We start from the raw sequence: 17,516 nt of genomic DNA, 5'->3' as shown, positions 1-17,516 counted from the left end.
AAAATTTGTCATTTGTTCATATACAGAACAAACCTTTGGTCTTAACAGAAGGGAGACTTACTCTTGGGGGAGGATAGAGAAAGCCCCTAAACCAACTGGAGGTTCAGCTCACCCTGGCTCACTTCCTGGACAAAGTAGGACGTAGGAAGCAATCATGTGCCTCTGACCTGTAAAGTATAAGGCCTGTAAAGTATAAGGTTACTTGCCAGCCTGACATCTGGGTTAAGAGACAAAGCAATTACTGTTACACTGTGTCTTAAGGAAAATAAAGAACCCTAATTGTCAGAAACAACAAATCCACGTTAGCCACCAACCTCATTTGTTGCCATTTCTTCTCTCTCCTTGTAAGAGAGAGGAAGGGACTTGCTTCCATATATAGTTTGTATTGTGTACGAACAATAAATTAAAACTAATGGAATGTGGCTCACTAACCTGTATCTGACCAGTTCCAGCGTATGATGGATAATTTCTCTCCACTGCCTGCTGTAGAGTAAAAAAAGAAAGAGACAGGAAGAAGACCAGCCATCCCATTCAGTCTCACTTTCAAAAAATGTAAGATACAAACTGTCCTGCTAGGGGCACTGGAGGAGCTACACAACTCGTTGAGCAGCCACCACCAGACCCAAGGAGAAAATGTCCAAGGACCTGTGGGCAACTTCCCACAGATAGAAGGATGTGAAGGTGGTTTGGCGAAGCCCATGTACCACCCTTAAAATCCTTTGAACCGACAAGTTCTTTTTGAAAGCAATCGAAGGGCCTAGACCCTTGACATCATGTGCTCTTGCACGCATTGAACTGGCATCTGAATTTGAAGAAGTATATGCTTGCTTGATTATACTTCTCATAGCCAAAAGGCCATAGCATTCTTGGACACTTCCTTCCTGTTCCGGCCTGTACTAACAAAAAGCCCTCAACAACCTGGTCTGAGATGTCGAGTCCTCTTAGATAGTCACGCAGTGCCATGATGGGACATTAACCCTTTAACGCCGAAGTCCTATTTACAAAAACGTCTCCTGTATGCCGGCGTTGTTCGGGAGTTAGCGCTGCCGGAAAAAGTTTTTTCAAAAATCACAGCACGCTTTTAGTTTTCAAGATTAAGAGTTCATTTTTGGCTCATTTTTTTGTCATTGCCTGAAGTTTGGTATGCAACCATCAGAAATGAAAAAATATCATTATCATATATAAATATTGGAATATATGACCTGGAAAAAAAAAAAACTTGTATATAATTGTATACAAATCGCTGTAAGCAAAACGGTTAAAGCTAATGACTTAATTTTTTTAGTTGTATTGTACACTAAATTGCGATGATTTTGGTATATAACAAATTTTAAAACAATCAAAGCAACACAGAGAAAATATCATCACAAAATGATGCATGAATTAAGTAGCTGTGGACATAAAAATTTTTTTTCAAAATTCACCATAAATCGAAATATTGTGCTAGAGACTTCCGTTTGTTGAAAAATGAAGCTAATTGATTGAATATTACTAGACTGTAAGTGTTTTAGCTTACAATTGCAGTTTTTCGACCATTTCGGTCGAGTTAAAGTTGACCGAAAGTCGAATTTTTTCTATTTATCGTGATTTATATGAAAATATTTCAAAACTGATGAAAGCTACAACCATGAGTTATTTTTTGTTGTATTGTAAATGAAATTGCGCACATTTTCATATATAAAACTTAATGTAACGACTAATATAAAACGGTGCAAATATTACGACAACGACGAAGAATTTCTGAGATGTTCGGCGAGGTTACCAGCGCGGCGTAAGGAAAATGTTTTTTTAAATTCACCATAAATCGAAATATTGTGCTAGAGACTTCCAATTTATTGCAAAATGAAGGTAAACGATTGAATATTCTAGAATGTAAGAGTTTTAGCTTACAATTGCGTTTTTTACCATTTCGGTTGAGTTAAAGTTGACTGAAGGTTGAAATTTTGGCAGTTATCATGATTTATGTGAAAATATTTCAAAACTGATAAAAGCTACAACCATGAGCTAATTTCTGTTGTATTCTACATGAAATTGCACACATTTTCATATATAAAAGTTTATGTAACGACTAATGTAAAACGATGCAAACATTACGACAACATGACGAAAGAATTTCGGATGTTCGGCCGAGTTACCGCAGCGCAGAGATGTAAGGAAAAAATTTTTTTCAGAAATTCACCATAAATCGAAATATTGTGCTAGAGACTTCCAGTTTGTTGCAAAATGAAGGTACATGATTGAATATTACTAGAATGTAAGAGTTTTAGCTTATAATTGCGTTTTTTACCATTTCAATCGAGTTAAAGTTGACTGAAGCTTGAAATTTTGGCAGTTATAAGTGATTTATATGAAAATATTTCAAAACTGATAAAAGCTACAACCATGAGTTATTTTTCTGTTGTATTCTACATGAAATTGCGCACATTTCCATATATAAAACTTTATGTAACGACTAATATAAACAGTGCAAACATTGACGACACCGTGAAAAAAGAATTTCTGGCGCGGACGTAAGAAAAAGTTTTTTCAAAAATTCACCATAAATCGAAATATTGTGCTAGAGACTTCCAATTGGTTGCAAAATGAAGGTAAATGATTGAATATTACTAGAATGTAAGAGTTTAGCTTACAATTGCGTTTTTACCATTTCGGTCGAGTCAAAGTTGACTGAAGGTTGAAATTTTGGCAGTTATCATGATTTATATGAAAATATTTCAAAACTGATAAAAGCTACAACCATGAGTTATTTCTGTTGTATTCTACATGAAATTGGTGCACATTTTCATATATAAAACTTTATATAACGGCTAATACAGAACAGTGCAAAAATTACGACAAAATGAAAAGAATTTCTGAAATTTTCGGCCCAAATTTGCAGCGGGGCGTAAGAAAAAGTTTTTTCAAAATTCACCATAAATCGAAATATTGTGCTAGAGGCTTCCAATTTGTTGCAAAATGAAGGTACATGATTGAATATTACTAGAATGTAAGAGTTTTTAGCTTACAATTGCGTTTTTTTACCATTTTGGTCGAGTCAAAGTTGACCGAAGGTTGAAATTTTTTGATCGACGTTTGCTCGCTCCACTGGCATTCAACAGACAATTTTTGTCGACGTTTGCTACGTCCAACAGGCGTTTAAGGGTTAAAGTAACTCGTCAGGGTCGTTACCAACAAAATCTCCAAAGGAAGGGATGGAAAAAGAATTTAATCTGTCGTTGTGAACCAAGGGATTTTGAGTCTTGGCCATGAATTCTGGGACAAATTTGAAGGTTACTGACCCCAACCCCTCGTGTGTTTGATGTCAAAAGAAAGTCCATCGTCAGAGTTAAATTTCTGTCTGGTGAAGCTCTTAAGGGTTAGTATGGACTACATGTGAGACTGCTAAGCACCACTGTTAGGTCCCAATTCAGAGGCTTAAGATCTCTTGGGGAACAGGATTGCTCAAAACTCCTGAGAAGCATAGAAATTTCCCATGAAGAAGAAAGGTCTACATCCTTCAAATGCAGAGCTAAACCTAGAGCAGCCCTATAGCCCTTGATGGCTGACACTGAGAGAAGTTTCTCTCTACAGAGGAAAATGAGGAAGTCTACTACAGTACTTGTTGAATAGTAGTTCCATTTTCCCTGGTACAGCTGTAGAAAGGTTCTGGGGGTAACCACACATTTTGTCACTGCTCTCTGAAGTACGCTACCGCTATAAAGTACTGGCCAATCTCCAACTGCCTGGTGAAATTCTCAGTGTGTAAATTTGGCATAGAAGGTTGTGACTTGGGGTGAGTAGTTTCTTGGTGCCTCTGTCCCAGTAAAACAGAGAGAAGATCGGGTACCATTCTGCGTGTGACCAACATGGAGAAATCATCACTCTGTTAATAATCTGGAGGATTAGGCAAAAGGGGGGGAAAGGCATAAACATCCAGATTGTCCCAAGGATGCTGAAGGGTGTCCTCCACCATGGCCCAGGGATCTGGAACAACCGAACAAAATACCTCTAATTTTTTGTTGTGTCTGGTTGCAAATAGGTCTACAGTATTGATGGCCTTCCCCACAGGTGAAATCACAAAGTTTAATTAATTTGTATTTTTCATAGCTAACAAACCTACGGTCTTAACATGAGGATAAAATCTTCTAGTGCCAGCTGGAAACCGGCAAAAAACATAAAAAAAATTGTAGAACAAGGTATTGATGGCAACGGGGTTCAGCCAATTGGATGAGAGAGAAGGCTTCAGCCGACCTAGCTTCACCTGAGAGCACTGTGACGCATCAGTTTCTCCCAGTCCAGGAAATCAATTTGAGGGGTGGCAAGAGATGGGCAATGTATGTTAAGACCATAGGTTTGTTAGCTATGGAAAATACAAATTAATTAAAATTTGTCATTTGTTCATGTGCGGAACAAACCTAGGTTTTAACAAGAGGACAGAATCACCTTTAGTGGTACGAAAGTCTTGAACCGACCGGAGGTTCAGCACACCTGGTCTCATTTCCTGGTTAGGCTAAAGCAGAGGAAGACTTGTCAGATAAAAAAAGTTTACCAAACGGTCAGACTACTGGGCTAATACACAATGTGGAGGAACACTGTATAAGTGGAAGTTAAAGAGCTATATCTGTTCAGACAACACACCTAAGTTAGCCACCAATTGTTTGTTATCATCATTCTCTCCCCTTGTCAGAGAGAGGAAAGACTAGCTTCTGCAAGGGAAACATTCGTGTAAGAATAACCTTTCTCAAACAGAAAGGCCACTTGCTCACCTGTATCTAACCAGTTCAAGCTCATTATGGGTCAATCTTCCTACTGTCCGTGGGTAGAGAAGAAGGGGAAAAGGGAAAGGAAAAAAGACCAGTCAACTCATACACTCTCACTTTCATACCATCATCTTAGGTAAGATACAAATTGTCCTGCTAGGGGCATTGGATGAGCTACACAGCTTGTTGAGCAGCCACCACTGGACCCAACAAAAAATGTATCCAAGGACCTGTGGGCAACATCCCAAAGATAGAAGGATGTGAAGGTGGTCTGACGAAGCTAAGTACCAGCCTTCAAAATCTTACGAACAGATAAATTCTTCTTAAAAGCTAATGAAGGGCCTAAACCCCTAACACATTGTGTCAGAGTCCGAGGTTGTAGAAGAGCTAGCTATAAGAACATCTAATAACCTCACGGAGCCAGGAGATGGTATTCTTGGACACTTCTTTCTTGATCTCGCCTGTGCTTACAAAAAGTCTTCGACACACCGGCCTGAGGTGTCGAGTCCTTTTTAGGTAACCACACAGTGCCCCAACAGGACATAAGAGCAATTTGTCTGGGTCATTATCAACAAAATCTCCCAAGGAAGGGATGGAAAATAATTCAAATATGTCATCATGAATTCCAGGACAAATTAGAAGGCTACGGACCCCGACCCCTCATGTGTTTAATATTAGAAGAGCGACCATGGAGTTCTCCCACTCTCTTCAATGAACATAAAGCCAGTGAAAAGACCGTTTAAGGGTCAAGTCTCTGTCAGATGATCATCATAATGGTTCATACGGGGCTTGGGTGAGACTACTCAGCACTAGAGTCAGATCCCAACTAGGAGGTTTAAGTTCTCTGGTAGAACAAGACTGCTCAAAGCTTTTGAGTGGCATTCAGACTTCCCAAGAAGACAGGTCCACATCTTTTAGGCACAGAACCAAACCCAAAGCAGCCTGTTGCTTTTGACTGGAGAAAAACTAGGAAATCTGCTATTTGCTGAACAGACCAACACCAATCACAATAGATGGCCCATTTTCCTTGGTGCATGGCTGAGGAAGATCTTCTGAGATAGCCAGACATCTCTGTCACTGCTCTGCAGAGAAAGCTTCTCGCTCACAGGAGATACTGGATAGTCTCCAGCCGTGAAGAGATAGGGACCCCACCGAATGGTGATAACTCTCGGTGTGAGGCTGGCAGAGGAGGTTGTGCCATGGAGGGATCTCTCTGGGAATTGCTGACAGCAGGGCTATCAGATCAGGGAACCATTCTGAATGACGCCACCAGGGAGCTACAAGGGTCATCCTGAGATTCTGGGAAATCATTACCCTGCTCAAGACCTGATGGATCAGACAAAAGGGAGGGAAGGTGTAAACCTCTAGGTTGTCTCAAGGATGTTGTAGGAAGTCCTCCGCCAGGGCGAGGGGTCTGGGACAACCGAACAGAAGACCTCTAGCTTCCTGTTGAACGTTGTTGCAAACAGATCTATCATTGGCCTTCTCCAAAGGAGGAAGAGCCTGTCCTAGAACTACTTGCCACTGATGTGCCAGCTGCTTCTGCTCTGACAGAAAGGACCGGGCCACTTCCCTGAACTTCTCAATTCATTGGTCCAATGGAAATACTCCCAACAACACTGTGTCTATTACCATTCCCAGGTAAAGAATCTTTTGACTGAGGAGAAGATTTGACTTCTCCAAATTTATCATGATGCCTAGGTTGTGACAAAACTGGAGAAGACGATCTCTGTCTTCGATTAGCTTTTCCCGAGAATCTGCCAGGACCAACCAGTCAGCAAGATATCTTAAGAGCTGAATTCCCTGAGAATGAGCCCAGGGTGAACACTCTTATGAACACTTGAGGACCTGTTGTTAGACCAAAGCAAAGGACTTTGAATTGAAACACTATCTCTCCCAGGCTGAAGCAAAGAAACTTTCAGGAAGAGCAATGGATCGGAATCTGGAAGTAAGTGTCCTTCAGACCTATCGTGAGCATAAAATCGTTGCTTCTGACAGCTGACAAGACTGTACGAAGAGTCTCCACCTTGAATCGGGTCTTCTTGATGAACAGTTTCAAGGCTGAAAGGTCTATCACTGGTTTCCAATTGCCTGTTGCCTTGGGGACTAAGAAAACCCAACATTAGAATCTTGGAGAAGGATGCTCGACTATTTCCACTGCTCCTTTCTCCATCATTTTTCTTACTCCGCCTGGAGGGGCTGCTCAGAGAGATGGGGAGTGAAATTGACGTGTAGTCAATATCCCACCCGTACAACATCTACCACCCAAGATTCTACTCCAAAACTCTGCCACATAGCCCAGTGGCTCACCAGGCATCCCCCCCACTGGTGGCAAAGAGTGGGGAGGGGCACCTACTCTATCGCTTACCACCCCTGGCCCTAACCCTCGCTCCTCTTCCTGGTCTAGAAGAGTGGGGCTGAAAGGGCTGTTGCTGAGGAGTTTTCTTAAGAGATGGTTGGGCAGGTTGACTAGCTCTGCTAGTTGACACTGCATTAGTGGTTTTTTAGGAGATGATTGAGGCCTAGGTCTCAGAGAACTAGGTAGAGAAGGACCAGCTGCTTGATGCACTAGCTGGTCGTTATTGTCTGAGCGATGTCTATCAACTGCTACGTCTAGTTGCTCTGTAAGGAAGAGAGAGGGGGAGTTCAAAATATCCCCGTTCCTCAAGGACAGCAAGGAATCCGTGCTGATATAGTTCAAAATCTTGAAGAGGGCTGCATCTCTTCTTTTCAGTAACAGGTTAACCCAAATATTAGCATTTAAATGGACCAGGTAAGAGAGAGCTTTACTGCCTGACTGTTAAAGTTTAATATAAGGGGTACTGCACTGTCCTTTGAGTCACCTAATGCAGAGGAAGTTTTTTTCACTGCTGGAGACAAAAGTCTAACCAAGAAACAGTTTGAAAAGCAGAAGAGGTAGCCGCCTCCTGATGAGTGACGGAAGGACCCTACGACCCAATCTGATCTAGGGTCAAACCAGGGCATAAACAGACCAGATCTAGGTTGATTTGTCTTTGGTGAAGAGCCACATTAAGGGTTGACTAAAACCGTCTATGCCAAGAAAGCGGAGGGGGTAGAAGTTTAAACGACTTACTAGACCAAAGAGAATTATCACACCTGGAGACGAGAGAATTCACATGGCCTAAGACAGAATCAGCATGATTAGAGCATGGCAATTCCACCGAAAACTTTACATCCTTCTTAAGTCTGAGTAAAGCTTCTAAACACATAGGGAAATCCATAGAAGTTGTTGCTACTTCATTAAAAAGATTATTGTACTCACGAATGAATTCAATAACCTCAGCACATGTAATAAATTCTTGATTTTCAACATCCTCTATCTTCTGGACGTGGGGATCAACTCTATCTATCAGGTCAGATGAATGAGGGATATCCTTATTTATAACTGGGGTGTAAGCCTTCTCAGGTCCTAAAACCTTCTTGGGAGCCTGGACGCCTGACAATGATGATGGTAATCTATCTTGAGGGTCGTCTTGATCACAAGAGTGAGAGACTGAATTTCCACCTCCGTGAGATGGACGTGTGTCGAAATACAGCCGCATGTCGATGACATCACGTCCCTGGCCAAGAGAACTCGAACTACAATCCCGATTTCTCCTAGGAGGTCGAGAACGAGAGAGAAGTCGAGACAATGAGCGAGGCTGAACAACCAAAGGAATCGCACTACCAGCACAAATGTGCTGGTCTTCACAGATGTGCAAATGAACACAGCCGTGGGAGCTGAAGCAACGACCATGTGCCCTCCTTGGAGAGTGTGAACGGAAAGAACTTCTGGAACGACCAACTCTATCAGCACGGATGCGCAAGCTAGAGAGAGACACATTATCTCTTATTGGGGAATCCGAACTAGGAGATCAACGAGGAGACGACAGCCGACGTTGAATACATGTACGCATACGTGTAGAACAGCTCACGTCCATCAAAGAACTGCAGGAACCTGAAGGTAACGGCTGAACTTCAGAAGACTCTTGTTATTCTGTAATTTTCCATGAGGAGCTGCTTTCCTTATTGGAGGCCTTAGCAATCTGCTTTTCCTACTGATGTTGCAGCTTTGCTGTTAGTAATAATATCAACATTATTGATGTTAAGAGAAGAATGAAACAATTAAATAATGTTTCTCTTTTTGGTTAAGCAATAGTTAGATCAATTTTCCTGAATGACTAATATACAAATTTATGAAATTTCATGCTGTGTTAATATGGCTACAAAGCTGTGCCATCTCCCTCCAGCTGTTAGGGTTCCATTTTTGGGCAAAAATTCATTTTTTTCTTGAAGCATCAGATGGTTGGACTTAGACTCTGTCTCCACTCCTAGCTCTCGTAATTTCCTCCCTCAAGTGCCTTACTTTTGCTGTAAACATGCTTCCCCTACTAACTGGTATTCAAAAGGAATCTTATCTTGTGGCATAATGGTTAAAACCAGTGAATTGATTTCCAAACTCCTTTGCTATTTATATGATCACTGGTTCATATTTGTTATTAATTATTCTGAATTCTTAGGACTAAACAATATCAAGCCCAGTCACCTAACTGACCGATATAACCCTCTCTCACTTTAAAAAAGAGACAAAAAAATACTGACTAAAATGTTAATTTCTTATTCATCCCTTATTTACAGTTTTGTAATTTGTAATAAATTATTAACTACTATTACAATACTTGATATTCTAGCAATTGCATTTCAAAAATGGGAGTGGAAACCACTCGGTTTTTCCGGGTCCAACTGGTCTGAATTTTGGAGTTTAATGAATTATACTCTAAAACTTCATTTAACTGCTGTTTTCAACTCCAAGGCCAACTCTAAGAGAATTGCAAAATTTAGCTTAGCTGTCTTGCTACACTATTTAATATTACCTTACATCTCCAAACCAAGTTCTTGCATGGTTCTAGCATCTCAACATACACAGCAAGCATAACTAGTTGATAATCAACAAATGCAATTCCATTTGTTATTTTTTACCTTTGCTTCCTGTCCCTGCAAACAAATTGCAAGGATTTTACTTTTTAGTCATTCAACGTGTCTCTTTACTAAAGGGTACAGTACTGCCTCTATGAAGAGGCTTTATTCTCAAGACATGGATCAACTTCCCTTACAATTTGAGTTCTGAAGCCTTATTTAATGCTGCCAACTCTGCAGTAAATACAGAGGCATAGTCTGGTAAATTTGCTATGTATGATTCATCCTTATGGATTACAGTACATCCAACACCATTTTGTGACTTTGAACTACATGTAAATAGCTTCATGCAATCTTTGTTGTCTTGATGGTGATGCTCAATTAAAAACATATAACTCAGTCCCTGAAATTGTTTGTGATAATGGACAAAGAGCAAGATAATTAAAAGAATTTGGTCACTGCTATCATGGTCTACATTTAGATCAACATATTTTTCTACTTACTTATGGGAACCAAATTTCCCCAAAACAAACCCAAAAACAAGAAAAGACTTAACATACAAAACTTGAAATAAATACAAAATCCTAACATAATACCAAACAATCTTGATGTGTATTTTTATCTAAACATGTTAACATTAAAAAACCAATATTAAAAGGTTACACAACTTATACAATAAACCTCTATAAAGTTTTAAGTTTTGTATTCTAATAAAATTCTGTTATTGTACTAAAAAATTTATACGTAATACAAAATGATTTCACATTTTATATCAAAATGAATTCACATGTCACAACAGAAAAGAAAATTATGAGGGAAAATTGACTTAACCTAAATATCTAGGTCATCATCTGGATCCTCTTCATCCCAGTCATCAACATCATCTGGAGTGTAATGAATCTGGCCTCCTGAAGACTGAACCCTGCAACAGAATTGGATGATTATGACTAAATTATGAAATGATGTTTGTTTCATCAGAAACTTATTAATTTACCATCATGTGTGACCCCAAGACAAGTCACTCCACTTGCAGAACAAAATGATGATCAAGTGGTCCAGGTAGGTTAGTGCATTGCATGTACATACTGTCCCTTAGATCCCTGGTAGTTGACTGAATCATATGTTTTGAGAAAATGATTGTATGAAATTTGAACCATATGGCCCAACACAGGCTGGGTAAGCTATTCAGCACTGTTATAGCACTGAATATATAAATGCATTAAAAAAAAAACTTAAAGATTCGATTACACATGCACATACTAAGGTATAAACATTATGCATATCGTTCACAAACATTCATGCATTGAAAAAATAAAATAATTAAAAATGATTTGTTTAAATATTGTCAATATTCCCAATTTCTTTTAAAAACCCATAAGGGCCTCATGAACAACCTCTCCATCCAAAATCTCAGCAAGATATTTCAGGGGAATTCTATCCTTTCTCCTAGTGCTTATAAACTGGGAGCAGCATACCAGAATGTGTCAATTGGCACTATCCTGTCACAATGAGCATATATTGGCGCAGTGCCACCATCTAACATGTACTTGTGTGAGGTGAGTATATGTGATCCTCAAGTGAGTTTAGACAACTTCAAAATTTCTGGTTCCTATTAAAATTTGTAGGCTGGAAGACATTATCCCAAATGTATTTATATTTTTTTATTATACTGGCAAGGATGGGAAGGGGAGGGACAGCCATCTTTTTTACTACTTCCTTAAAATGTGCAGCTCAATCAGTCTTCATATCCAAATGAGGGACCAGCAGAAGTTAACTCTTTTTTGTTGACTCGAGCTTTTTGTACTAAAGGTTGGAAACTTAAAACTATCAGAGAATCTAATAACAGTATATGACATAGTATTTTCCTCTACTATTAAAACTGATTCAAAAGCCTTATGCAATGTCATCAACTTTGCAATAAATACAGAGGCCATATACAAGTGATCCATGTTGCAGAACTTTACACATTTTTAAATATAGTTTTCTCGGTATCAACCCCAAGATTATCTTTACCAACATCCTTACTAGTCAAGCATTATTGAACCATAAAGCCAAACTATCTTCAGATATCTTGTCTGGTATCACTGTATTCACAACTGTGACACCTGTAGCACCACCTATATCAACCACTCTAAGAAGTTGGTCTGGCCAAGATCTGAACATTCTGGCATTTCTTCTGATACTGGCTGCTTTCTAGCCATGCAAAGGAAACTGAAAATATTACAGCATACAGAGAAATGTGACACATGCAGATTCTTGGTACACTTAACGAAGAATCCTTACTGACAATTTCTGTAAGTTGACAGATATTTTTCTTAGAAAACTAAACCTTAACATACACAATTCATAGTATCCATTTCTGTAAATTGTTCATTTTGTTTTAACTACTCAGTCATTTTATATATAATTGTAAATAACTTTAAAGTTTCATCAACTTACATTTTATTACCTCCTTCACTCAGTTTTTCCAGCCAATAATGATTGTACATTATTTAACTATGAAAATTGTAATGCTCCTTTTACACTTGAGAATGTTATGATGGAACAACAAAACATGTGACTGATAATATATGGTGTTTCCTAACCATGGGTCATATGGTACACTTGGCCTTCACCTTATGAGATGACAACAAAGTTCTTTGGCCCTTTATTTAAAAAAAAAAGTATGTCTTTTATGTCTATGAATATGGTAAATCATAGCGACTATCACTTTCAAGCATATGTGATACATAGGCTGATTAATATCTTGATATTAAAACTTTCTTATATTAAAATTTGTCTGCCATCTTTGAGATCTTCATTACAATTCCTTACTTTTTTCTGTTACTGACTTTCAAGTGCATAAATCTTATGTTCTTATCTAAGTATTTTATTTGCTAAAAGTTTATATTATAATAACTGCTACATTCATGAGTACTGCATGTGAATTGTGGCTTAATGTTCCAACATGGTGCATGTGTTGATAATAAAATGTATATGTATGTCTTCCAAGTCTATTGTTCATCATCACAATACTTATGTCTTTTGTGTTATTGGCTTTCAAGTCCACCTAAAGTATATGTCATGTTACAGCCTTTCTTAGTATCTTATATGTATTTAAAAAACTTATGTTACCACTACTGGGGTGTGTGAATTGCAGCCTAATGTCCTGAAGCCAATACAACCTAGTCTAACAACAAGAGCCTGGATAATCAATGTGGCTAGAGAAACCCTGTGCTAATTTTGAAATGCCAGCTGCTGACAACTTTTATACAATTCTGAAATTCAATAAAAAAAATGCTGCTGATTCAGGTGCTACTGATTTGAGTTTTTTCTTTGAACAAAACAGTAAACTAATACTTAAATATAAGTAATTATATTTAAAACAGTAATTCTCCTCTAAGGAACCAATACAACTAACTCCTCACCTTATTGCTATGAATGAAATACACAATCATAATGAGAATGTGTGAAGAATAAAACAAATACTGAGTGATGCAAAACATGAAAACAAACCCAAAAACATCTGGGATCTTGTGAGTAGTATTGTAAAACACACTCACTAACAAAAAGAAAGATGGTTACTGTCATTTTTATTTTAACAAGGACTAATCTGGGATAATTATGGCACACAGAAGGGCTAACTGTGACAAGTGATTCATAACCATCACAATAAGCAATAAATGTACCATTACAGAAACAGGCAACTAAAAGTGGACTCAGTAATATCTTGAAAAGAAATATTGTAGCTTGTATTGATATAAGGGCCATGGACTTGGCTACAGTATACAAAAAAAAAACAAAAAAAAAAAAAAACACTGTCAATCTTTGAGTAATTTGGGAGAAATGAGATTTAATTGTTGACTTCTAGTGGTTCTGTTATTACACCCAATGAGTCATCCAACTTGGTTGTATGGTTTTTGATATGGTATGATCAGTCACACAAAACAGCAACTAATAACTACCACACAAGAGTGCTTGAATTTCTTCCTGCCACCTGATACCAGTACCAAAACATGTTCATCACACATCCATACTGCCTCTGTTCCTGCAAGTTTAAATTGGAACGCTACCTTTGGGCATTATCACCAACTGGCTCGGCAGATCAAACTAGAATTAATTCAAAATCATGTGTAATGATGTGGAGGTTGTAACATAACCATAAAAAGATAAACATAACACACAAATTCATGCAGAGGTAGGAATATAATAAAAAGCTATATAAACGATACAATACAAACAACAGAAAGCAAATTATCAACCTTCACAAAGAAATCCAATATCACCTGTCAGTAAATATACCATACATACCTGGTATGAGGTAGGAGCAACATGTTCTTTGATTTACGCTGATCCTCGGTCAATGTTAGATTGAAAGTTGTCTGTACTGCTAAAATTGCATCAGCATCATTTGTTTCTCCTGCTTGATGTTTCTCTACTTCTACTGTTCTATTATCTTGCACTGTCAAGTCTGGACCCAAATTAAATTCTTCATACTGCAACAGGTAATAATTTATAAGTCATGGACATAATACTTACAAATAATAAAAAAGCATTCCATGGACGTAACACTTACAAACAATAAAAAAACACAAGTAGATCTGATTTCAGCTTCCCTTATTTTTTAGTACAATGAAAACCGTATCCTTTAATCAAAAAGTTGTATGACACATTTTCAAAAATTATAAATCCCAAAATTCATATTGTAATGTCACATTACAGTACAGTATATGCTTGACTGTATGAAGGATTGTTGTCAAATAAGTTAGACTCACAGCCCAGTCACAATAAAACAAGCTCATTAAATCACTCCTTGTAAACACCATCAGGGTTTGTTGTGTATAGAGTGGTTTGTATGGAGCTCTTCAGACAATACTAATGGTTCTTAGCAGCAATTCTTTGGCCCCACTGCACTGCTTTCTTCCTTTTACTTCCTGATCTTTTACACACCTGTAGCTGTCCAATTTCTATCATTTTACCTTACACTGAAGAATACATGAATTTTCATGATAACATTTATTATTTGGATATACTTACTGTTAAACCAGGTTACAAAAAATTGAAAATTATTTTTTTGGCTTAATCAATGCCAAATGGTCCCAAAAGAAAGAAAATAAGATTTAAAAGGTACACAACCCACATTTAAAAGTCCAAAACCAGAAGTTTGCATTAGGGGCATTTCCCCCAGCTGGGTGCTGAGACATAATCCTCATGGTGGTGTTGTCCATTTTCACTTTTTTTTTCCTCTTTTTTTTTTTTACACTCCATACCTCCCCTTATAGGTCGCCTAATACAACATTTTTTTCCGCTAATACAAACAATTTACAGTGTATAATATAAATTTCTCTTACAAAATTGAAATTAGAAACAAATTTATTTTACTTTTTATTCAGTAATGCAACTTACAAACTAAATTTTCTTTTTTCTCTATCACTTTTACAAATTTCCAAGAATATGATGTTCTTCCAAACACGGTTCCGGACATAGTGGCTTATCACATTCACGGCAGTGGGAGCAAGTGTCTTGTCTCTGCTGTGGTCGACAATTTGTATGTCAGAAGACATAGCAAGCCCTTTGTACTCTGTTTTTTGGCACCTGGTTGCACTGGTATCATATGAATGAAATGACGTGCAAAAAAGTTGGGTTGGATCTCCAGCAGCACAGCAACGACCAGGTGAGGGGCGTTCAACAGCATAGTCTTCTAACAGCTGCTGTATCACTTCAATTATGAAGTCTGGCAGTGTACATTTTTTTTACAGTTCTTGAGCATAAACAGTGTTTGTGCATCCAACATTGTCATATCTAACATGTGAAAAAAAATTTTCTTGTACCATTTTAGTGTCTTACAAGCACAATCAATAGGCTCCTGTCTTCCTGGAATAAAGATACTGAAAGAGGGGTGGAGATGCATTCCAATTATCGACAAATAATACATGATTTTGTCAAGATAAAAGGCTCCTAAAGGGTTAGCATACACCATTTCTGTTTGTAGCCCTCATACCTCCCCCACCCTGTGCAGTTCATATAGAAATGGACGAGCTTGTCTTCCTCTTGTTGGTGGTGGTGTCGAGGATGGGATAGGGCGATCACTAAGGGCGTTTGCATTGCCACTGGTGTGATTATTATTATTATTATTAAGATAAAAAATAAATGGAAGTAGCCCAAATCGAATACAAGAGCCCAGGTCAAACCAAATTAGCCCAAAAAGTAGTAAGTAGCAGATTGTGAAATCTGGTCACCAATGGTTTAAAAAGCACCCCCTTTGCAATTTGCAGCCCAATCTGGCAACCCTGGGCCGGCCTCAGGCACTGTTGCATTTCTAGCGGCTTGCCAAGTACCCATCCGACATAAACAATATCCTTACAATGAGCTATGAAGGCAAGCTAGTTTGGCCCCCTACATAAAAGTTAAGTATTTGTTTAAGACGATTTTTCAATACAAAATCAAAACATAAACCATGGCCCACTTCCTGCCTTGCATCCAAGGCATCAAAGTTTTCCCAGATCTACTGCAAAGGGACACTGATCACCTGGTGAGAGGTCTCTTCTCTCTTTTAAAGAGGCTTTGTCTGGGAAACATTTTATGATAAAATGAGTAAAAGTTATGGGTTTGAACTAAATACATTAATTTTACTTTATGTTTTTATAAAAGCTACATGTTCTTTTTAAGGATGCCATATTTTTGGTGCTGTTCATTACTTGGCAAAGCCAATATCCTGAGGTCTATCAAGACAATGGTTCATATTACTAACTTTATCCAAAGGTGAAAAAATAAGGACAAGATTCATGAAATGCACAGCTAATACACATCTGAACCATAACCACAGAGTAAATGAAACACGACACAGTAAGGGCATCCCTCTACAGTATGAAACTCAACACAGCAATTCTTGTACAGTAAACGACTTGATGTCTAGTTAACATGTCATATTGGGCATTCAGTTCATGTAAAATATGAAGTTTGAACAATGTAGATACACTCATATTTATGCATGTACAACATGAATTATTCTTATAACGTACTGTATTAATAAACAGGAGAAACTGTGATATGTTAAACAGTCTAAATATGGCTTGGACACAGTCAATACATTATAACACTAAATAAGTTAAACAAGTAAATGGTGTGTGAATATTTATAATTTCATTCAAACTTATCTGGAGGTGGTAATATTTCTGTACTCCAAACTCATCTGAATCACAAAACACCAGGAACAAGGAAGATGTGTTCCAAATTTTATAAGTACAGGAGGAGTAATTAAACTGGTACTCACTCTGGTTTGCACTCCCAGCAACCACAAAATCTTTTGTCATGGTCAGCTAGTGAAGTAATTAAATCAGACTTAGTTTAATGGTGAATTATACACCATACCCAAAACAAACTCAATTCCTGTTTAAAAAGCCTGAACACATTACTCTTTGACAATAAGAAATGGCATGTAATAAAGAACTCCTCTCACCATCAGGACAAGATAACACATACCATTTTTCAATTATTCTAAGTAGCTTTTATTTTTTGGTGTCATTCTTGATAATACTGAATATGCAAAAATACTTACACTCTGTAAAACTTTCCCAGAAGGCTTTTTTAACACAATTTTACATCTGTAAGGAACTGCAGGCTGAAGGTGAATGGTAGCAGATGCTATTTGGCAAAGAGATGACATCAGATTTTCTTGCATGCAGTCTGCACTAGCATATACTATCAGCTGTTCTACATTTTCATCTGCAACAAGAAACTGCTGATGAATCACAACTGCTTAAACAGAACTCTCACTCCACTTAGCTTAAACTATCAAATGATTTTAACTTAGCTAGTCCAACCAGACTAACTCATATTGAATTAAAATTACTGGACAGTGTAAACCTTTATAGGGTCAAC

The 17,516-nt window shown here is 37.9% G+C and overlaps 1 protein-coding gene across 2 annotated transcripts in view; it reads right to left on the bottom strand.

The window, feature by feature from the left end:
* Positions 1 to 9,341: 9,341 nt before the first annotated feature.
* Positions 9,342 to 17,516, bottom strand: part of Elp5 (Elongator complex protein 5) — a 54,292-nt gene continuing 46,117 nt past the window's right edge. For both annotated transcript variants that reach the window (XM_067081438.1, XM_067081446.1), the window contains 3 exons: positions 17,194 to 17,360; positions 13,947 to 14,131; positions 9,342 to 10,578 (listed from right to left, as the gene is read on the bottom strand). In XM_067081438.1, the coding sequence (XP_066937539.1) occupies positions 10,488 to 10,578; positions 13,947 to 14,131; positions 17,194 to 17,360 (443 nt within the window). In that variant the 3' untranslated portion in view covers positions 9,342 to 10,487. The remainder of the gene's footprint in view (positions 10,579 to 13,946; positions 14,132 to 17,193; positions 17,361 to 17,516) is intronic.

This window comes from Macrobrachium rosenbergii, chromosome 3, assembly GCF_040412425.1.
Source record: "Macrobrachium rosenbergii isolate ZJJX-2024 chromosome 3, ASM4041242v1, whole genome shotgun sequence".
Classification (NCBI taxonomy): Eukaryota; Metazoa; Arthropoda; class Malacostraca; order Decapoda; family Palaemonidae; genus Macrobrachium; species Macrobrachium rosenbergii.
Note: the sequence above shows the minus strand (reverse complement) of the source record. Positions and strands in the feature narration are given on the sequence as shown.